The 23,116-nt window shown below is 42.2% G+C and overlaps 1 protein-coding gene across 1 annotated transcript; it reads left to right on the forward strand.

Moving 5' to 3' along the window:
• The first annotated feature begins 3,423 nt into the window (after positions 1 to 3,423).
• CRLS1 (cardiolipin synthase 1) lies at positions 3,424 to 21,657 on the forward strand. Its single transcript, XM_080931430.1, has 7 exons — positions 3,424 to 3,877; positions 6,579 to 6,716; positions 11,192 to 11,321; positions 16,274 to 16,359; positions 17,227 to 17,295; positions 18,956 to 19,047; positions 20,769 to 21,657. Exons 1-7 carry the CDS (start codon positions 3,572 to 3,574, stop codon positions 20,854 to 20,856), a joined length of 909 nt encoding a protein of 302 aa, XP_080787556.1. The 5' UTR covers positions 3,424 to 3,571; the 3' UTR covers positions 20,857 to 21,657.
• Positions 21,658 to 23,116: the final 1,459 nt, after the last annotated feature.

Genomic DNA, 23,116 nt, shown 5'->3' on the forward strand with positions numbered 1-23,116 from the left:
TGTGTTGGGCAGTAGTGCAAAGGACACAATGGGGCGTAGTATCCACCTGGGACAGAAGCAGCAGGGCAGGCGGGCAGAGTGAACAGCCTGGGAAGGGAACCTCGTGGAGAGTACAGCTTTCGGACTGAGTGACAGTCCGTGCGCTCGGCTCTGCAGTACAGCAGCATTTGCGGAGTGAGACCGAGGGGGCTGATAAAGAATTAAGCCATCTTTAATATTTACTGCAACAAGTGTTGTTTACGGAATTGTACAAATACTGAAGATTTAAAAAAAAAATGTTCCAGGAGTAGTTTGTAAAATAAAGCAAGCCTACTGCCAGAGTGTTTAAGGCATTCCTGCCTCTGTGCCTCATGGATGCCATTGCGGTACCTGGCAGAGGCTCACCTGCAGCAGAGCAGCAGCGAGAAGCAGTCTTCGTGGGGCCTCATGCTGCCAAGTTCTAAAGTGAAAGCACATAGAGAAACACGGGTTTGAAAGGCTGGATTGCATGCTGCGGAGTTTCCTGTGGTCTGCTTCAAGGAGGCGGGACCAATTAAATCAGAATGCACCATATTTTTGTGAGTCTTCAAATGGAACTGGACCTCTAGCCAAAGCATTCTTTGTATATATAGCCCACAAACACTTTAGCATTTAAGAGCCACTGATTGGAAATTACTTGACTTCCAGGAAACCAGTAGATGAAAAGCTAAAAAACCAAAATACTCAAAAACTGAGTTGGGGAGATGGCTCAGTTGGTGAAGTCTGAGGACCTAAACTCAGATTGTCTTATAAAAAGCCAAGGATGCTTCATTTTACTCCTAATGCTGGGTGTGGGTAGCCGAGAGCCCTGAAGCTCGCTGGCCAGCCTGCACTGGTGAAGTCATTCAGCAACAGCCTGCGCCCCGACACCTACACACATACAAAAAGCAGTGTGCACTGAGTAACCAAAATAAACACTAATATTTTACAATGACTATGTGACTGATAATAAATCCAGAATGAAAATGAAATGTGGGACAATACACCATAGAAATATTAAAGCCTGACTTGAAGGAAGGAAATGGAAGCTGTTATTGTAAATATGATCAAAGTCAGTTGGTCAGATTAGCTTCAAACAGCTCCATCAGTTGACCTCTCTGTCCCATTAGTCCGTGATGAGAGAAAGATGGGCCTATTAGGTCACTCTATTAAAGGCTAAGACTGTAAACAAGGGGATGGAACCCTAATTATGTACAGAAACTGGCTTTGTTTTTGAAACAAGATCTCTACGTAGCCCTGGCTGGCCTGGGATTTACAGAGATCTATCTGCAGAGCTGGGATTAAAGGTGTATACCTTCACTTCCTGGATTTTTCTTCTTTCCTTTTCTTTTGGAACAAGATCTCACTGTGGAGGCCAGACTGGCCTTGAATTCACATAAACCCTCCTGCCTCTGGCTTCTATGTGCAGGAATTAGAGGTGTGCACCACCACCGTCTGGATTCTTTTTCTTCTTTTTCTTTCTACCACTGCCTAGGTTTGTTTTTGTTTTGTTTTTTCCTCTTGTTTCTCTTCCTTTCTACCCCCTCCCCGCTTTTTATTAAAATCCTAGGCTGGCTTTAACTTCCTATTCAGCCAAGCCCTCCACCTCCAGAGTTCTAGACTTACACACCTGGTGCTGGGATTTGCACCCAGGGTTTTGTGTATGCTAGATAAGAACTCTGCCAAAAGAGCCACATTTTGTTTGATTTGGTATCTGCTGTCACAGGACTAAAACGACAGCTAAAGCTGTTTTCTTCCTGACAGCCAGCATTTTTAACTCCAAAGAAATTACAAACTCTCCAGCCTAAGCCCCATTTGTGTTTCATTTGCTTACTGCCTACCGGCATCTCTCCAATAAGGGTTTGGGTTCTGCTTTTCCTTCCTATTGCCCATTTCCCACCAGGACGTTCCAAAGTTTGTGCCTATGTCTGAGAAATACATGAATAGTTCTAATGGTAATTTAAAAATCTTAAAAAAGTGTCTCACATTGCTAGCATAACATTTTTACATTTTCTTTTAATGTATATAGATTTTTAAAATTTTTATTTGTTTGTTTGTTTGTTTGTTTTTGCAGACAGGGTTCTCCGTGTTGCTTCTGGCTGTCCTGGAACTCTCTCTGTAGACCAGGTTGGACTCAAAGTCATAGAGATCCATTTACCTTGGCCTCCCAAATGCTGGGATTAAAAACGTGTTACCACTCAAAAACTGTAATTTATATGGAATTTTTAGCATGTATGGATTTTTAAAGATTTCATTATTTTTTAATGTTTTGCCTGAATCTGTATCTGTGCACCATGTGTGCCTGGGTCCCTCCCTGTGCCGGAAGGACCGAAGAGGATTTAAAAGTCCTTGGAACTGGAGTTAGGCTGGGAACCACCATGTGAGTACTAGAAATCTAATCTGGGTCCTCTGGAAGAGCACCCAGGGCTTTTAACCACGGAACCATTTCTCCAGATTTTCTCTTAGTAGCAGTCTTTAAATATGTGTACAAGAAATTAAAGACAGCTGGGCCTCCCAGCACTTGGGAGGCAATTAGGCAGATCTCAGAGTGCAGGCCCAACGTGGTCTACAAAGCAAGGTCCAGGCCAGTCAGGGCCACACAAAAGATCCTCTCTCAAAAAACAAAAATACAAATGATCTTGATAAAATGCTTCTTAAGTCTTTAATCCTCAAATGTAATTTGGGCTTTACGAACAACTTTCAGGTGGTTATATACCACCAAAGATTGGGCTCAAGGGTAATGGAAAGACTGCAAGACATTGCCACGTGGTGTTCTTCCACTGGTATGGTCTTGGCCCAACCTGGGAAGGCCCTGGGTTCAAGCTCAACGATATAACAAATGGTAGGGACATCTGTAAGGCTGTTTGTAAGGTTAGGAAGACAATGCACCAGTATTGTGTAATTTATAATAACAGGCTCATTGTTAGAACAGTGATCTGATTTGTTACTAGTTCAGACTTCTTAGAATAAGCAAGTTTCTTCTGCACACGGGTTTCTATACCTGTAAAAGTAAAGGCAAATACAGAACGTATGTCAGAGTTGCTGAGAGGATAAATAATGGCACTGTATCCAGTAAGCACTTTCCCAAGTAAACAATTAGTGACTGCTATTATTTGCTACTTTGAACCTATTCATATGCATTTAGTGTTCAAAAAGCAGAGTAGCTACTTACTACTCTGATGCCAAAACTAAAGCTTTAAATCTCCTCCGTGGTAAAACGGCCACGCACACCAGCGGGCCACTTGGCTTCCTGTGGCCACGTGGCACCCGCTCATGGGTCTTCCCTACCAGTCATTCTTAGCCTGCAGGCACCAGCAGCGCTGGCGGCACGTGCCCGCCGCTGCCGCCCGGGGGCGCCGGTGAGCCGAGCGGCTGGGTGTCGTGAAAACGTCGTGAAAGCCGCCTTCCTTGGCGGTTCAGGCCACCTGTATAAGCGGAAAGTGCCAGTGTGTGGAAATTAGTATGGAGCTGTCCGTGCAGCCTCGAAACCGTTCGATTTCTCTAGAGAAGCTGGCGGCCGGTGCCAGGGGCTTCTGAGTTCTCGACTCTCGGACTCCGAGGAGGCCGCGAGGCCATGCTGGCTTGGCGCGTGGCACGCGGGGCATGGGGGCCCCTTCGCGCGGCCGTCCGGCCTCCGGGGGCGCGGCTCGGCAGGGGCGGCTCCCGCAGGGCCCTGCTGCCGCCGGCGGCCTGCTGCCTGGGCTGCCTGGCCGAGCGCTGGCGGCTTCGTCCGACCGCGTTCGCCTTGCGGCTGCCGGGCGTCAGCCCGCGGACCCACTGCTCGGGCGTGGGGAAGGCAGCCCCGGAGCCTGCCGCCGGAGGAGGTGCCGCCGCGCAGCCCCCCAGCACCCGGTGGGTCCCGGCGAGCGCCACCAACTCGGTAAGTACGAGGGTCGGCCGGGACGCGGGTGACGGGCTCGGCGCTCTGTCGCGACACTCACCCCGTGTTCTGGGAAGTTACGAGCAGCCAGGACGTTCGATCCCCTGTGAACTTCAGCCCCCCTCCTCCCCGCCAAGTTAGAACCCACTGTAATCCCCTTCTGTCCACACCCGTTGCTGGGAGGTATGTTTGCACGTTGCATTGGTAAAAACAAATATCGCTCGTCTAGTTAAACATCTATTAATGTTTTGAAGTGAATCTTCTGTGTATAGGTTAAGTTCGGCGGAATCATCAGAACGGCCCTTCTGTTCGTTTGTGCAGATTTACATCATCCTTTGGTCTTTTGTAATCTTACACAGTGGCACGGAGGATAATTATTTGGCTTAGGTTGTAACGAGAAGATCTTTCAACTTTGTGTTGTAGAAAAGTTGACTGTTCTTGACGTAACAGCGGTATCTGCCCACTTTACCTGATATGATAAATCCCCTGGCAGATGACACCAGGGCACGAGTGTGGCACAGCTTTTGATGTCATGTTAGCAAGCCCGTGCAATTATTACATCTTCAATTGTTAGGTCTGCAGAGGCCACGGTACTGCTCTGCTTTTATCAGTTACACAGCATGGGCTGAGGTGGCCACACCCCGGCAGGGGTCACAACTTCAGGAATAGCTTTAAAACTCTTGGAGCTCGAAAGCTGGATGCTTTGAAGTTGCCCTCAACCTGGCTGAAGCCCTTCCCAGCACAGTTGGCCGAGTATGCCACAGGTTATCTGGTTGGGTAATTTGAGATAAAGCTTTGTCGACTTTTACAAATGTACAAATGTAATAACTAGATATTAATGAACTTCTTGTAGTTTTGTTTTTCGAGACAGCTCTTCTCTGTGTTAACAGCCCTAGCTGTCCTGGAACTTGATTGGCTGGCCTCGAACTCACCCACCTGCCCCAGCCTCCCTAGTGCTGAGATCAAAGGCCTGCCACCACCATGACCACACCGGTGAACATTTTATGTAGGGCACAGATGTGCTCACTGCCCAATAGCCAGCTGTAGTTGTGTTGTGTCTTTACCAAGGGAAGTGTTGAGGCTGCCTGCAGCCTTCCCTTTAGTCTTGCTCCATGGGTATGTTAGGCTAACTGGAGCTCATTCTTTTGCTTGCCTGTTTTAGTTTTGAGACAGGGTTTCTGTGTGTATCCCTGGCTGTCCTCAAACTCTCTCTATAAACCAGGCTGGCCTCTGACTCAGATCCACCTGCCTCTGCCCCCTGAGGGCAGGTATTAAAGGTGTGTACAACCACAGTCCACGGCTTTTACTTTCTAGTACAACCCTGAGCTAACTACCTTTCTCTTCCCAGCCTGAGTCGCTGTGGTACTGGATCAGCGTTTGACTTTGTCCCACAGTGTGGTTAATAGCCGAACTCTTTTCCTCACACACACAGGGGTCAGGGCAAATCCCCCGAGCTGTCTCAGCGGCTTGACACTTTCTCTAAATTTCAGGAATATTCTAACCTTTGAACCTGGGTGTAAATGAACATGTTTTCATTCAACTATACAGTTTGGTCCTACTTGAATAGAAGATTCCAGAGTAGAGAGTTGTATTACTTCTGATTTGGCCACTGTCCTTGTAGAATTTTCAATGACAGTATTCACCACCTGATTCTAACAACCATGTATTATCCCTCTACACCTATATATATACCTTCTGTTGGGTTCTTATTATAAAATGCCTTTTCTCATGAGATTTTAAAAGAGAATCTTGGGAAATGAGCATTGCCACTTTTTCCCTTTGGTTCAGCACACACACTTGCTACCGAACACACACAATGATCTCGGCAGCTTCCCTGGGTTGTCTTCACTTTCCACATGTGGTCTGGGAACTGAGGTGGTCAGCAGAAACCCAGACCCAGTGAGCTCACCAACCTGGTCCTTTTTTTTCCCTAAAAAGGTTAAGTTTTAAGCAAGTTGGTTACTGATTTAAAGGGATGTTAGACTGGTTCTTTGAAGACTGGTGTTCAAGGGGGTGGGATCAGCTGTCTTGACTAATGGAGAAAATAGTTCAGGCTCTAGGGAAAGACATTTTCTTGTTTCTGTACCATGTATGTGGCACACACAGGGTATTTCAGCTTTGCTAGGCTGAAGAGTTTAAAAGTTGGAGTACACTCATGAATTTCCTCAGAAGTGTTGTCCTTCAGCATGGTGGCCAAGGAGGCTTTTTGGTGGTGCCAGTGTCTGACAGCTTTGCTCCTTATGAAGTTTCAAGGAATCAAAAGTCCCGATCGGGAGCTGTGAATGCCCTCAGGTTTTTACTTGAGGGAGGAGTCGTCTGAACATCTCCATAGCTGCTTTGGACAGATTTGTATAACTCCCCATTTCCATGTATCTCTATCTTGGATTTAACAGCTTTTGATGAGAGTACCTAGAATTGATCATTTGTGGGTTTCTTTTTTTTCTGACAAAATTGTAGTCTATTTGGCTACTTAGAAGATCTTTCAGATCTTTTGCTTTAATGAAATTATTAAAAGCTAGTTTATATGATGAATAAAGCATGTTCATTTTTTATGTTAAAATTTTCTCTGTGTATGTGTATATGTATATAAATGTGCTTACAAGTATTAAAGTTTATCTTCTTACCCTTCAGTTAATAAAGTATATATTCAAAAGTCTGAATTATAGTATTTTATTCAAATTGTGTTGTCTTTGTCTTTCAGTATGAAAATCCATGGACAATCCCAAATTTGTTGTCAATGACGAGAATTGGCCTGGCCCCGGTGTTGGGCTATCTGATTCTTGAAGAAGATTTTAATGTTGCACTAGGTGTCTTTGCTTTAGCCGGGCTAACGGATTTGGTAAGTTATGAATATATTTGCTTTTTGCTCCCTTTGAAATCCCACACTGTCTGTAACTCCCGCTGTAGCCTAGCCTTCACTTTTTCTGGAAGGATGTCCTCGGCATAAGTATGATCTAGGACTCTGTGAGGACGTGTCTTCAGCATCCATGTGGAACTGCTTCTAGAAGATTTAAGGGAGAGTGTAGAGGTCATAGAGCCCTAGGAAAAGATAATCTTTACCTTTGGAGTTATAACTTCAAAAAAGAAACTTCTTTAGAAATGCTCCTGGCTGAGCGCTCGCTGTGGACGGCCCCAGGGGACCAGGTGCCCTGTGAGCTGCTGCGGGCCAGTATGGCCGCTGTCGCTCTGCTGCTCACCTATGACTGCTGTGCAGCGAAGGCCTTGGTGTGAAACGACATGGAACATGCTTTCTTCTACTTCCTCAGCATGTGCACAGGAGAGGAGCTTTTTCATATCAGTCTTGTCAGTTGGAAAGTGTGAGATCAAAACAGAATTGGGAGAAGTAATTTTATGATAGGAGGCTATTACCTTTGCTGACTGACCATTTCTGTCATCTGTGGCTGTTATCTATCTTTTTACAAACTATTTGAAATGATTCCTAAAAGTCCAAGCCTACATACACAATTGGGAGAGGTGAAGAGGACAGAGGAAAACCTAGAGATCTGGGCAGTGTGAGCATGTGGAACTGGAAACAGTATCTTACAGGGAGCGCCTGGGTAGGAGACACTTCAGCCCCATTGGATTCTTTTGTTTTTTGGGGTTTTTGTTTGTTTGTTTTTTTTTGTTGTTTTGTTTTTTGGTTTTTTAACATTTTTTCTCAGTGTTTGTTTGATGATACTAGAAAATTCATTTTCCACAAGTAAAGGCTGTGTGGCACTTTAAACTGTCTGCGTTTCCTTTGTGTCCCATGGAGACAATACTTGCCTAGTAGCAGTAGCATATGCTCAGTGTAGAATGAACTGAAGGTTTTGAAGGGACGTAGGTGAGCATTGGCATTGTCTTACGGCGCTTCTAAGTGTGCACCAGGTACAGCCTTTCACATGAGCTCTTGTCCTTTCCCGGCACATGTTAGCTTTTCTTTGTCACCCCTTCTCCCTGCTTCTTCAGTGCCTACTTTTCCACTGAAGGTCTCCACTTGTTATTGGTGTGGGCTGAAAGACTGTCCTAGAATTTTAGACTGATCAAAATGTTTTAGGTTGTACGTTTTTTGTTTTCAGATATTGGGTTCACTTTTTAAATTTGCTAGTTTATGAGGGGTTTGTGGGGTAGGGAATCAACTGGCACATGAAATGGCCTCATTGAATGAAGAGCCGGTTAACAAGTATGACATGCGTATGGAAACCAGAACTAACTGGCACCGTACTGCAGTTTTCCTGTGAGATTTTGATTCTTTTCTCACTCACCAGCTTTAAACTGGAATGGCAGGATCTGATTGGGTGAGGAGTAAGCTAAGTACTCATGCTGATGTACTGGACAGGGGGATGGGAGTGAGACGGTTTTCCAGGGTACATGGAAGGAGCACACTGGGGATGGGAAACACCCCAAGCTTCTAATGCCTGTTGCTCGATCTCAGATGGTAATGCAGAGCGGAGGGCATGGGATGGGGAACTGGCGGTACCCAAGAGAGGTGAGGTGAAGTGAGGGACAGGTAGGCAGTAGGAAAGAAAGGGAAGCTTGGGCAGGGTGGTGTCCCGGAGATGGTGACCAGAGTGCTGCTATTGTGAGAGGTCAGTTGATAGTACCTGGGTGATCTATCTGCAGGAGAACTTTCTAGAGGCCTGAGAAAGATTGGCCTAAGCTGAGAAGCAAATGAGGATTGGTAATGACTGGCCTGCTTTTAAGGAAATCTTGCTCTGTAGGAGAATAGAAAAAGAGGGCCAAGGAATGGTGTTTTAAAGATAGACTGGGAAATATTTTGCATTAGCCAAGTGATAAAAGACTTATGGTGCAAAGGAGATGGAAGGAAGGAGGGAAACAAACCGTAGGGATGGGAGTCAAGTGGGCCAGACAGGATGGGTGCGCTGGGCCGTGTGTTAGGTGCAACATGGGGGAGGACTGGTTGTCTTTTACTGTTTTCTTCTAGGCGAGAATTAAATGTGGCCATGGGCTAGCACGAGAACATTCAGTAGGAATGATGTAGGTCATGGGTGACCTTAAGCATGGTATGAAAAGATAGATGTAGGGTGGACAGGAATTGAGTGTGCCTGGTTTATGGTCATAAATTTGTGAGATTGACCCATTTATGTATTTTTCTTGAGCACTGTTTATCCATTTGCGTGTGGGCCTGGGTGCATGGCAGTGGTGTTGTGGGAGGAGTGAGGTGCAGTGAAGGACTTGTACGTATTTGCAAAGGAGCAATGCGAGTTAGAGGAGCAGTGAATGCGGGAGGTGATAGCGAGAGCGGGCTGTGAGGAACAAACCACAGCTCCTCACTGCAGTTGTCTGTCTAATTCACTTAAGAAAATAGCTGAGCATGGTGCTGCAGCCCGGAAATCCTAACGTCAAAGGCAGGCTGACAGTTGTGAGTGTTGAACATAGTGGGTTCTGGGCTGCAGAGTAAGAGAACCTGTCTCAAAGAACCTGACAAACAAAAAACCCTAGAAGGCGAGGGGAAGGGAAGAGGAAGAAAGCCAATAGATGGTTCTCATTGTGAATGGAGTAGTAATTGCCTTTCTGAGGACTTGCTAAGAGATTGAACTAGTATTAATCATACTTGCTGAAGGCAGGCAAGGCTTGTGTAGGTGAACGGTATCTGTTTTAAACAGAGGGAGGCCAGGTAATCTGCCTTGCTCAAGGTCAATGCCCGCAGGAAATGCAAAGCCAGGCCTTGAACCAGGTTGTTCTCTCTGCTGTTGTGTTTGTGTTGTTGCAGATGGGTTTTCTTTTGCTGTTCTTGGCTAGGAATCATTCTCAGGCCTAGACCAATTTCCTGTACGCTTGTGTCCTTGAACCTAGTAAAATACTTGTAACAAGGAGGACTTACTGTCTTTAAAAGGTATCATGCCTAACTGCAAACAAGTTAGTTTTTATTGTTTTCGTAGGAATGTCAGACATTTGTTGAGGTATAAAGTTAAACAGAATGAGTACCATACATCAATGCCTTGGCTAAACAGGACATTTTTGTCTGTGCCATGTAACTAGGCGGTACCTAGTTTTGGTACTTTGGTCCCAATGACCTAAGTCTGGCCCTTTATCAAACTAGGTTGTTGATTTAGTAAAAAGCTTGTCAACCAAGTGTAATCTGTGCTTTAAAATATTATTTTTAATCAAAATAAGTAATTAAAAAAAGAATTTGCCAGGCATGATGGTGAGGCTTTTAATTCCAGCTCTTGGGGGACAAAAACAGGAGAATTTCTGTGAGTTCAAAGGCCAGCCTGGTCTACATAGTAGTAAGATCCTATTTCAAGAAAAGAAAGGGAGGGAGGGGGGAAGGAAGGAAAGAAAGAAAAGAGAAAAAAGCCAGGCAGTGGTGAGCACTGAGTTCAAGGCCAAACTGTATCTATGGAACAAATTCTAGGACAGGCAGGACTACACAGAAAAACTCTAGAGAAGCAAAACAAACAAATGAACAAAAAATATTTAAGTATTAGCATTTTAACTAGGATAGGTACAGAGGAATGTTTTTTACTCAATTATAGGTAATACAACCACAGCCAGAACATTGACTTAATAGTGGTACTAAAATTGTGTGTGCGTGTGCGATGTGCAGGATCAAACCCGGAGCCTCATAGAAGCTAGGTACTCAGCACTCTTCATTGAACTAATCCTTTGAACCCAATAAATTTTTAAAGTGAGAAATAATCTTACACTGTTAGATAGGAAAGATGGTTCTGCCAGGACCTGAACCAGCTCAGCAGACCCGAGATTGAATTCAGTACCCACAGCAGACAGCTGTCAGCTTCCTGTAGCTGCTCCAGTCCAGAGGCTCTCATGGTCTCCTCTGGCCTCTGTGGACACCACACACATTTGGATGGCTTACACACACACACACACACACACACACACACACACACACACACACACTGAAATAAAGAACCTACAGGAGTCAGATACTGTAGTAAAACAGATAGGGATGTGAAAGCTGAGTGTCACAATTAAAAAGTAGTCCTGAAAGGTATCCACTTTGGCTCAGAGAGTAGTTTCCCAGTCCCTCTGTCAGTCCGCTTTGTGTGGGTTCTGTGGGGACTCTTTATTTCTATATTTATGTTTGGGTTCATCCCACATGGGTATGTTGTAAAAACAGTGAGAAGTCAGTAGGACACCGTGAAGGAGAAGAACAACGGTATAAATGTGAGATTCATTTCAGACTAATTGCTGTTTTAAAAACAGAAGGAGTAAGAATGTTTGGGATAATAAATGAGACCTTACTGACATTTTCTGAAAGTACAGTTGTTTTTCTGGTATCTTTAAAGCTTCAAATCATCTATTCTGTTTGAATTATGACGTTTATTTAAAAAACACTTCTATTTTCAGTTGGATGGATTTATTGCTCGAAACTGGGCCAATCAAAAATCAGCTTTGGGAAGTGCTCTTGATCCACTTGCTGATAAAGTTCTTATCAGCATCTTATATATTAGCTTGACCTATGCAGATCTTATTCCAGGTAAGAACGCTGTCCTGTCCTTTAAATTACAAGGAAGATCAATGGTAGTGAGCTTAGGCCTTTTCTTCCAAAATAGATTTTCAACTTTAAACTGTTTCCTCAATTTTAAATCAGCTGTTTTGCTTATCGCTGTTTATTACAGAATTTGTGTCCTTGTTACTGGATAACTTTGTTTAAAATTAATTGGGATAGTAGTCCATAGTGCTGATTCATAATACTCTAAAATTTTTGTGTTTTAGCGCCTAGATATTTGAAAGTAACTTAAAATCTTTGTAAGTCACAGATTTCTTCCCACTTTTTATTTAATATATATGGTATGTGTGAGTGCTTTGCATGTATGTCTGTGCCCGCTTGGTGCTCATGGAAGATAGAAGGGGTTATCACATCCCCTCTTCTAGAAGAGTTAGCGATAGAGACAGTTGTAAATTGCCAAGTGGGTCTTGAAATCAAGCACAGGTTCTCTGGAAGAGCAGCCAGGGTTCTTAACTTCTGAGCCATCTCTCCAGCCCCCATGGTTATCTTTATTAAGTACAGTTTATTCATGATGGGAACTCTGATACTATGAAGATTTCTGTAAAAATGTACATTATTGTGTGGTTTTAAATCATATCCATATATAATGCATTATCTGAATACTCTGAAACTTCATAGTCTCTTGCTCTGAGGATTCATTGTACATGCTTCTTTGGTTCTTCGTTTTGTGTGTAGGCTGAATGTATTTCTCAAACAGTTTTTCTTCCTCATCCCTCCCAAGAGTTAGAAGTGGGATTTGAGAACAGAAACTGGTCCATTATTGGCATCTGGTAAACAGTGTAATGATGTCTTATTATTTTCTCCAAGACAATAATAATAGTTTTGATAGATTTATTCTCAAGTATTTGATAGTTCTTAATGTTCTCACCAGTGGAAGCTTTAAGCTCTGTTGTGTGTTAGTTGATATATTGATGGTCAGCTCTTTTCTAATGTTAGCGTGTCTAGGTCAATGTTCTCCCTCTGTTAAATTCGTCTGCCTTGTCAGTAGTTAATGACTTTCTTTTGTCTATCTGACTTCTTTACTGCCCTGTGTTTCTCATGCTGAGCAAGAGGAAGCTGACTCACCCCAGCTCAGACAAGGCTCACAGCTACTTTGTGGGGTGATTCCTGTAGGGATCGAGTCATAGGGATCCTCTTTTCAAGTTTAATATTTTTTCTTGGAAATTTCTGCCAAGTGTCTATTATGATAGAACACTGAGAACTCTTTCTTGGCATATTATTGGTCTAACGCCCCCTCCCCCCATCAAGCTGCTGTTAATGAGGTGAGTTGTGTTGCTATTTTTTTAGGGTTAAAACAATCTGTGGTTCCTGGTGGAAATCTAGCTGGGCCAGGATTCATTCTGGAGGTACTGGTGGATTTGGATGGATTGTATTTTGTTGAGTTTTCTCATTTGATTCATGAGATTAGCCTGGTATATTTTTTGTGTGTGGAGGTATTCTTTGTGATTTTTGCCTCACCAGCAGCCTTATACTTGCTAGGTATGTTCTGACACTGAGCTAAATCTCCAAGCAAAGTCTGTTGGTTTTTAAATTAACATTTTAAGTTATGACAGAATGGGTTTCATCATGGTGGCTTCGTTACACATTGTTCTCAGTCATTCCCATTCCGTTGCTGCCCGTGAACCTTTTCATTTTCAGGTTAGCCTTCCCTCTGCTTCCTGTCACACATGCATGCTATTACCTGCTTTATGACATAAAAAACTGTAAATACCCATACACATGCCTAAACATGCATTGCATATGTAAAGCCTTAAATTTAAGTTTGATAAAAGAAAAAAATCCATGTTTTTGGCCTAATATGTTGCTGCAAATGTCATAAATTTCTTTTTCGATTAACTGCATACAATTTTTGTTTATTCATTCATGAGCATCTCGACTGGTTCTGTTTCCTGGCTTTTGTGAATAGTGCAGCAGTAAACATACATGTCTCTGTATGCTGACCAGAGTCCTGCTGTGGGCAAGAGTGGCCTGGCTGGGTTACAGGGTCGTTCTGTTCTGTCTCTTAAGGAAGCTCCTACAGATTTCTATGTTGATTGTATTCCCACCACCAGAATGGGCTATGGTTTTTCTTGGTGATAGCCATCCTCTCTGGGTCCCTGTTTCTAGAAACCTCATCAGACAGGTGAATGACTTTTTTTTCTGTTCTTGTATGGTGTTCATGTGACATTACAGTTTTTGTATTTTGATGTTTGATAGAATTTGTTGAAGCTATCAAAGAGAGTTTTGAAATGTGATTATTTTTTTTTTTGTTACAGAGTAATTATTACAATTAATGTTAAGTTACAGTTAACATTAAGGTAAATGTTACAGTTTAATAATTTATTCTGTGTATATTTTGCAAGTTGTGATTCCTTTTTCCTAGATACTCATCCATTTTATTTATATTATTAAGAAGTTTCTCATTTGTAGCAAGTTTCTGTTGCTACCATAAGACATAGTGTGTAGTGACGCCCTGATTTCGCTGTGAGTCTACTTCCTTCTGTCTTTGTCCTGATTGGTTTGGTTTGAAGAGTCATGGATTGTTTGCTTCTTTAGCTGTCACTCTCCCCACTTTCCTTCTCTGGGTTTTCCTTGTCTCTTTTTTCATATACCAGTTCTTCAAAAGAAATCACATGTAGTGAAACATTAGTAACTTTATCAAAAAATAATAGATTAAATTTTTAATAATAGCTTATTTACCCCACTGTGTTAATGTCATTGTGCTGGGCTGGTGAGATGACTTATTGGGTAAAGGCGCCTTCAAGCCTGAAGACCTGGGTTCAGTCCTGGACGCACATGGTGGAAAGAGAAAAGTCACAGAGCAGGTCTCTGACCTGCCGTGCAATGGGCCCCCACCACACAGGCTTGCACAAAGTGATTCTAGTATACACTCAATAAAAAGATTACCAAATTGAATTTTAAGACATCAAAATTGAGTGTTTATTTGCATTTACCAAATTTTTCCATTCTGAAGAGCCACCTCTTTGACAGCACAGCCTTTTAAGATGGGCCCTTGTTGGTGGCTGTCTAGCTTCTCTGAAGTTGGTTTGCACTGCATTTCCTGCTTCTGTATCAGCATCCCCTATTGTGTGTTAGTGCTCTTGTCATTGTCCATGTGGAATATCTTCTTGATTTCATGACGTGTTTTGTCTATCTGGTTAATAATTATTTCTTAGGTTGGGAATGTGACTGAGGGTCAGAACCCTAGTGTGCACAAAGCCTTGGAGGTGTCTTTTGTTAATGATTTCAAGCTTAACTGTGTTGTCAGAGACTATGCTTTGTGACTTTAGTCTTCCAGCCTGTGCGCAGTCAGATTTGACAAACATGTGCTTCGGTGAATGAATATTCTGCAGTGCTATGTTGTAACGCTCTATGTATAAGCTCAGTAACTAATTTTCAGTTTTGTTAAAATCTTTGGTCTGCTTCAGTTACAAAGAGATTAGGCTGAAGTTTCCTTCTTTGTGTTTTGTTTACTCAACCCCACCCCCCACATTTCCACAATTCTAATTTTGTCTTGTTATTTTTTGAATCATGCTAGTGACAGCACATAAGTTGAAATTACTTGTGACAAATGGAGTATTTTATTTGGACGTGATTCACCAGATAGTTGCATGTAGTAAAATGACTCAAAGACACTGCCAGGACCAGTGCTGGATTGACTGCTCAAGTCTGCGCTCCATCCTCTATCCCTGCACAGCTCCTGACAGTCACAGGTTTTGATTTGCAGAGGTTGGCTGCATTTTAAATTGTGATTGTTGCTAGTTTATCAGCCAGTGTTTACTGTAGAAACGTTTGTTTAATGATTTTTAAAAATACATCTATAAATCATGGCTTACATGATTTATAGTAGCCTGGCACATGCTCTGCCTGACACATTTTCTCTTCGAAACAGAACTGTAATAGAGGATGAAGCTAAGGAAAACTAAGTTTGATCTGCAGTTGCAGGTGCAGAGCCAGTAGAATATCAGAACTGGAGAGGGCCCCTAAACACAGGCTTGGATTACCTCTGAGCTGTTTGAAAATACCATGAAAGGAATATTTGTGATTTGAATTCAGATTTTTCCCATTACATTTATTTTGAAAAAGATTGTGCTTGTAACTTTGTATGGTACAGCAAGGCTCTAAAGTAAGTATGTTCTCTGACCTCCTGTCTAAAATACCCTCCTGATGGCTATGGCTCTGGGACCATGCTGGGAAATCTGAGGAATATGAGTTGACTATAACCAATGACAAACAGTTTGGGGGTTCGGATTGTTTAGGGATTGGTGATGCCCAGTTGACAATATGCAAATATTCCAGAACTCAAGAAACTGAAATCTGGAGTGTCTCTTGTCCAAGCATTTTGGATAAGGGAGACTCAGCCTGTGATAAAAGTGATTGACAGGTTGGGCAGGGAGAATAAGAACAGATGTCTAGGTCGGAACTAGGTCAGCAAGAGTGGAATATTTTTTTATTTCAGGAAACTGTGGTCTCTATTCTAGGCTAAAATTCAGAGACAAATCCTGAGACTTCTAGGATATTTCAGCTTCTCTGACATGTCCCTTTAACCACTTATTGTTGCTTTTGTGAGCATGAGGTCTTTTTTCAGAAACATAAAGCTGAGAAGAGTCGGGTGTGGGAAGGCTGGGTATAGCTCACACTATTACATATAGACTTGCAATTTATAGACAGACACATGAGAGAACATGGGGTGAGCAGATTAGAATTCTAGAGGCATATATATATATATATTTTCAATCACAGCCAGAGTCTGCAGCTCATTCTGATTACAGGAAGGAAGGGCTTCACTGTAGGGGCCTGAATCATTAGTAAATATTTACTACAAAATCTTACTTAAAGAAAACATTGAACAGTGTGAGGCTGAATGAGTCTTTACTGCAGTCATAATATCTATTAGTAATTTTTAAGCTCATTAAAATTATTTTATATTTGGTTTTCAGTCCCACTCACTTACATGATAATTTCAAGAGATGTAATGTTGATTGCTGCTGTGTTTTATGTCAGATACCGAACTCTGCCAACACCGGTAAGTTTCAGAACATTCCTTTAGCATTGCTTCTAATATAATTACTGAATGCAGTTTCACTGTAGGAGAGTAGTTTATGGCAGTTATTTTTTAATTTATTTACCAGGAATTAGAAAAAAAAAATGCCCTGCAATTTGAACACATGAATAGTCCATTTTAAAAACTAGATGTGTCAGCTGGGTGTGCTGACACATGCGTTTAATCTCAGCATTCCAGAGGCAGAAGCAGGCGGATCACTGAGTCTGGGGCTGCTCTAGGGGTCATGAGGCTACAGTGAGAGCCTAGTCAAACACAAACAACAAAAAAAGCCTAATTCCTATTTTAAGTCCAACTCTTAAATGATGTTATATGAAGCCCAGGGCAGCTGGGCAGACTGTTGAGCTGTTTCCTGTCTCCAAGCTGTCTAATGCTTCACTTATTCACCATGGATAGTCTAGAAATCGTTTTTAAAATCAGTAATAGAAGAATGGAATAGCTTGCTTACGTACTGTTCATTGGCTCTGTAAATGTCTGAGCACATAAGTATAGCATTACCTTTTTGGTTCTCAGGAAAAATAGAGATATATTTTATTTCTTTTGCTTTTTAACCTCTAAAAGAGAGTAATATAAATTTCTTTAGTGACTATGTAATAAAGCAAATTGTGTGGGAGTGACTGTTTACAACTTTGTAGCACTTGTCAAATTTACATTTTGAAGAATTTTATTTTTAATAGTCTCATTATAACATAACAAAGTGTGTAAACAGTGCTCATTTTACCCAATAAGCAGCAAGATAGGTATATATTTGGGTCTAGGCATAGGGTAAGCACTAGTAACTTTTGTTAGAAACCTGAATGATGAATTGCAACTTGCTTTTTCTTTTGCCAGCGAACACTAGCTAAGTACTTCAATCCTTGCTATGCCACTGCTAGATTAAAACCAACATTCATCAGCAAGGTAAGAGACGCATAGCCACCTTTTAAAGAAGTCAGTCCTTTATGAACTTTTAGTATAATGAAATGAATAGAGCTCAGTCACGAGCTGCTTAGAATGAAAACATTCTTAAAAGTTTGCTATCCGTGTGTCCCTGCACATGGGTAGAGGGCAGAGACATTTTGTGGGGGGTCAGTTCCCTCTTTCCACCTTGGGAGATCCTGGGAATTGAGCTCAGGTCATTATGTTTGGCCCACAGCAAAGTTGCTGAGCCATCTCACCAACTGAGAATGAGATAAATTTAATTTGATTAGAGGGGATAGAAAATGGGTCATGTCTGTCTTCTGAATTTTTTTACATTGTTAGTATGTACAGTGTGTTTGTTAATGGTCTTAAGAATTATACCTTGAATAAGATCATAGGGTGGGTCAGATGTGAGATGTAAGTACTCTTTGATTGAGATGCAAAATTATGAAGTTTCTTGTACTTTTCCTATCTTTCATTCATTCATTCATTTTAATTGCAGATGCCTGTGTGTTGTATAGTAGTGTGTGTGTGTGTGTGTGTGTGTGTGTGTGTGTGTAGGCTGATATTGGTAGTCTTCCTCTCAATTTCCACAATTATTAAAGACAAAGTCTCCTCATTGGGCCTCAGGGATTTCCTGTCTCTACCCTGCTGAGCCATATCTAGCTCTAACTCTTCTGTTTTTAAGTGTTAGATGAAAAGGGAATAGACAGTTGCAGTCACTGATAGACAGTCTAAGTTGGCTGTTGTGTTTTGCTAAGTCTTTTTCAGGATCATAAATGTACATCAGTCTTTGCACATAAAGGTTTTAATGCCCTAATAAGTTCACAGAAGCCACCCTTCAATCCCATTTCTTTAACAGAGGTGTAACAGATTAGGCATCTTTGAGACAGAGGGACCATTGTTTTTGTATTTGGCTCCCTGGCACAGAATATTACCACTGTAGAGGGAGCTTTTGGCTTCATGTGACTGTGTGTCAAGTGTAGCAGTTTGGATGTAGCACTCTATAGAAAGTCACTTGAAGTGCTGGGACAAATGCACCAGCAAGCACTCGTTCTGAAAACACGTTATTTATTTAAAGTCCAAGTGTGGTCACTGTCATGTGACTGGAGAATAAATTACAGGACCAGGGAGTGTCTCTGCACACCTTCCTCAACTGCCCTCGTGCTTAGGTTGTTTCAGAGAGTGTCATCTTTGACTGGTTGTTTTGTGCTGTTGAGGGTAAACAGTGCTTGTTTCCCTAGAAGATTTCACTGCAATAAATGAATTTCAGTTTTCTCGCAGGCAGTGAGTGAGTCAAGTGGCCTTGAAAGTCTGCTTCTAGGCTTCACTCTAGTGTTTACTGTGTCCTCTCACCCAAGGAGAAGCCGCTTCAGTGTCCCTGTTGACAGCTGCGTGAGGACAGCTAAGGGACAGGACAGAATTGTATAGCATCACTGAGCTGCTATGGGATTCAAGGGGTGGTCATTGCCCTTGTTATAAATGAAGGGTACCTGAGTGGGCAGATGGGTCAGTTAGTACTCTGATCTGGTACTTACTCTCACCTGGGAATGACAACTTTGGCCTGGATAATGCTATTCAATATCCAGAATGCTTTGCCTCAAAAGCTTAAAATGAGGTCCATTTGGTACTGTTGATTTATAATGTCTTTATTTTTAAGGTAAATACAGCAGTCCAGTTAATTTTGGTGGCAGCTTCTTTGGCAGCTCCAGTTTTCAATTATGCTGACAGCATTTATCTTCAGATACTATGGTAAGTTAAATTTAGAATTATCCTTACTGATACAGTGGCTTATTGTGATAAGTCTGGAAAGACTTTACTCTTGTAGTGTGTAATGAACATGGGGTAGACAAGCTGTGGCCACCATCTCTCCCTCCCTTCCTATTCTCTCCTCCACTCCTTTTCCTGACTGTGTACACAGGTACACTGAAGCATGGGTAGCGAGTCCGTACAGTATCCATGCAGTTTTTAACTGGCTTGTGGATGCGTACATTCAGCCATGATATAATTTCATGTGTGCGATGTCTTTGTCGTGTCCAATAGATACTGTCTTGTGGCAAATGCCCACTACCTTTGGCTTTTCTAGTTTTCCTCTGCTTCTTGCATGTTAATCCCTAAGCCTTGCAGGGAGGCAGTGTTCTAGCTCTTTTATTTGCATTGTATATTCCATAGTCTCTCATAAGCAACAGTTATTACCCAGCTGTAAACCCTGAGAGCTACAGTAGCAAGTGGAAGATGTACCCACGTTTGCATTAGTGGCATAAATGCTATGGAAGTAATGAACCACTTTCTGATTATATCTAAAACCTGCTCCACAAAATGGACCTAAAGCCAGGTTCCATTAACAGGACCCCCAAACCATTGACTGGCTAAGGCATAGGCCCTAAGAGAGAACTTATCATTCTGCTAAGTGGATATAGTAATGAGTTGGCTCCCTAAGTTCCTGGTTTTGTATATTCATACATTAGTGCATCTCTCGACACTCATTAGAGCATCGTTTTACAGTAGGTAGTGATTGACACGACTCACCAATGTGCACTGTCATTCGAGTCTTTCTGTAAGGCGTGGAGCACAGAAGTTAGTGGCCACAACTTAGAGGGATGAGAAGGACTGCTGATGGGTTAAGAGTTTTAGAGGAAGAGAAAGCAAGGAGAGGGATACATGCAGGAAGGAAGTTTCACTTGTGCCATAATGGTGGGTGAGCTGGATGTCCAGCAGATCCAGCCTAGTAGAGGGGCGCAGTGGGCGGACACCCTGTGCCAGCACTTTGAAATTTGTCTGTGTGCTAATTTTTCAGTTGTAAATATCTTGAAATGTGTCAAACTGAAACTTTCAAGTGCTTTAAATAGGCTGCCATGTTGACATTTAGTGATAGTTGGTAAACATTTAATTATAATTAAAACTCTCTTTAGAGCTCTGAACAGAGTTGCTTGGTTAATCAGAGTAAATGATACTAAATGATACAGCCTAAACTGTATTTTCTTACATAAAATAAAGACTTTTTTCCTGTTTGTATTTTGGGTTATCAATGGAGGATCTCTTTCTCTCAAATAAACTGCATCCAGATATAACCTGGTCTCCTGTTTTCGCTTCAGGGTATTGTATGGCTTTAGGTAAGGAAGGCACCGAGCAGTGTTCAGTAGGAACTGTCTGGTTTGAGCATCCCTCTCCAGCTTTTTACAGTCGTGTCTATATTTTTGTTGGAGAAAAATGAGAACATCAGACACCTAGGGCTGTGTGTAGGAAGGACGGTTGTCGTTCTACTAGTCTTTAGGCCTCGGCAATAGATGGCTTTTATTTGGCATTACCAGTTTAAATGAGGCCTTGAAGGGAGCCGTGAGCTTAGCTTTTGTAGTTGGACAACTTCACACAGTGAGTGCTCTTTTCTTAGCTCACCTCTACATGTGCACGTCATGGCTTCTGCTGGTGGTGCTTTTGGGTTTGACAGCTGACTCCATTTCTCTCCTTTCTAGGTGTTGTACAGCACTCACTACAGCTGCGTCAGCGTACAGTTACTATCACTATGGTCGGAAAACTGTTCAGGTGATCAAGGGCAAATGAGAGGCACCCAGATCCAGCAGCAAGGAAGCGACTTGCGTCATCGGCAGCAGCGCCAGCGAAAGCTACAGGACTTCCCGATCTTGGTGTTCAGCTTGCGGAAGGTCTTGTCAGACAAACCATGTCTTCAAAAGCGAAGAAATATACGTCAAAAATAAGCTCAATCATGGGCCTATACAGAATTTCCAGTGTATTTTTAAATACAAATAAAAATATAATGTAGAATTTTTAATCTTAGGTTTTTGATTAATTTGTGAGATGAATTATTCTAGTTTTTTTTTTTTTTTTTAATGTTTTTGAAAAACAGTTGGTAACATGGAAACAAAGGAAAGCAGGAGGGAATTTCCTGGATTCAGTACATACCATACACAGCATGGCTATACATTTGAATGCTTGAATTTTACATCTATAAACACATTAACAGTTTGTGTGATTACTACTTGATCATTTGAAAAGTGAGAATAGACCTAGCCGGGGGTGGCGTAAGTTCTGAAAATAAAAAAGAACGAACAAAGCAGAAGGCACTGAAGTTCACCAGTAGTCTTCCAGCCTCTCAGGTACCAGGTAGTTATCAGGATAACGTAACACAGACATCAAAAGGGAGAACAGGTGTATTAGGCTTTGCATCTGAACGGCAGAGAATTACATCATGCCTTCTCATTGTTTCTAATGAGATGTTTGTATGATACTGGAACCTGTACTCATATGTCATGTAAATAGTATGAAACTTTCTATTTTTCAAAGTTTTTTTTTTAAACTTTGGGGAATCTTCTATTGTTAACATAATAAAAAAATAAATAAAAGAGCCAGAAAAAAAAATGTGCCTTCCACTTGGGTTGTTCTGTGGTGTGTGTTTATGTGACTGCATAGGTTTCCCAATCTATGAAGTGCACTTAGATGCAGCTTTTCCCCTTACATTGTAAAACTTACTGGTTCCAGACCATCTGACCTTAAAGACCTGCTCTACCCTTGTGTGTTTAGAGTAATGGGGTCAGGTAGGGTCAGGATCTGGGAGCTCTTCCACATACTAGAGGCCTTTGGTTGTCCTTAGCTTGACCTAAGTATAATGTAGATATAAAGGTTCAGGGCTTTTCTGTGCCCACCCTTGCTTTGAACCTGCCTAGTCTCCCTGGCTGCTCCTCCTCACCTGTGTTTTCATGGTAACTCCCACATGGTCACTCAACACTCTCCACCTAGGACCTCCTCACTGGGATTGGAAGTATAGCCTTAACTCTCTTCCCCAGCTATAGGCTGATGAGCTCTTTAACCAATTAGAGGTAAAGGAGAACAATGTCTTAGAAAGTACTGAGTCAGGAAATGATTTGTAATGGTGACAATACCAAAACTCTGGACTGCACCCAGATGATCTCTGGGTACAGAAATCAGCATTCAAGTACACTGCACAAAATCATTCCCCCAATAAGTGGAGCTATACAGTAAAACTAGTCATTTTATTGAACTGTGTTAAAAAGGAAGTTGGAAACTCACTCAGGCTTTATTGCATTGTGCAGCTGTTGCTGGTCCTGGCTTCTCATCCCAGAGCATCCGCTTAGCCACTGTGGTGGTTTGGATGAGAATCCCCCCAGTCTCAGGTGTTTGAATATTTGGTTTAGGAGAAAAGTGTGTCACTGGGGATGAGCTCTGAGGTTTCAAGGTCACATGCCATTCCAGGTTTGCCAAGAGCCTCTGCTTTTGCTTGTGATTCAAGATTTGAACTATCATCTTTCAGCCCCAACTGCTGGTTCCTACCTGCTGCCAGCTTCTCACCCTCTGGGACCCCAGTAACCTGAGCAAGTTGCTTCGGTCACAGTGTCTTGTCACGGCAGTAGAAAAGTAATGTAGCCACCCTGGGCTTGGAGCACACTAAACCCTACCACTGAGTCACAGGGGCAAGAGAAGGATGGGGCAAAGCTGGCCATGCCTCTGCTGCAGCATCTAGGATGGTGAGCTCATAGAAATGTCAGATACAAAGGTGCCAGCGTGCTTATGGAGGAGATCGGGTGTTTGCTTTATTATATTTGCTTATTGTGGGTACTGTTAACCTTTAGTATGAGGGTTTTCGATGCAGCTCTGGCCGACACACTTTTTCCGTATCTATTCTTACAATCCAAATGCCCTCAGGATTTTCTATATTAAATTGTTACAAAATACATTCTGTCCATTAAGCATACTGGAATTGTATTTAAATGAGAACATTAGAGTATATATTTATGTGTACAAATTGGCAAATTTATTTTCTCCACAGAAGACTCATTCTTGAGAG

The sequence above is a fragment of the Micromys minutus genome, assembly GCF_963924665.1.
Source record: "Micromys minutus genome assembly, chromosome: 17".
Taxonomy (NCBI): Eukaryota; Metazoa; Chordata; class Mammalia; order Rodentia; family Muridae; genus Micromys; species Micromys minutus.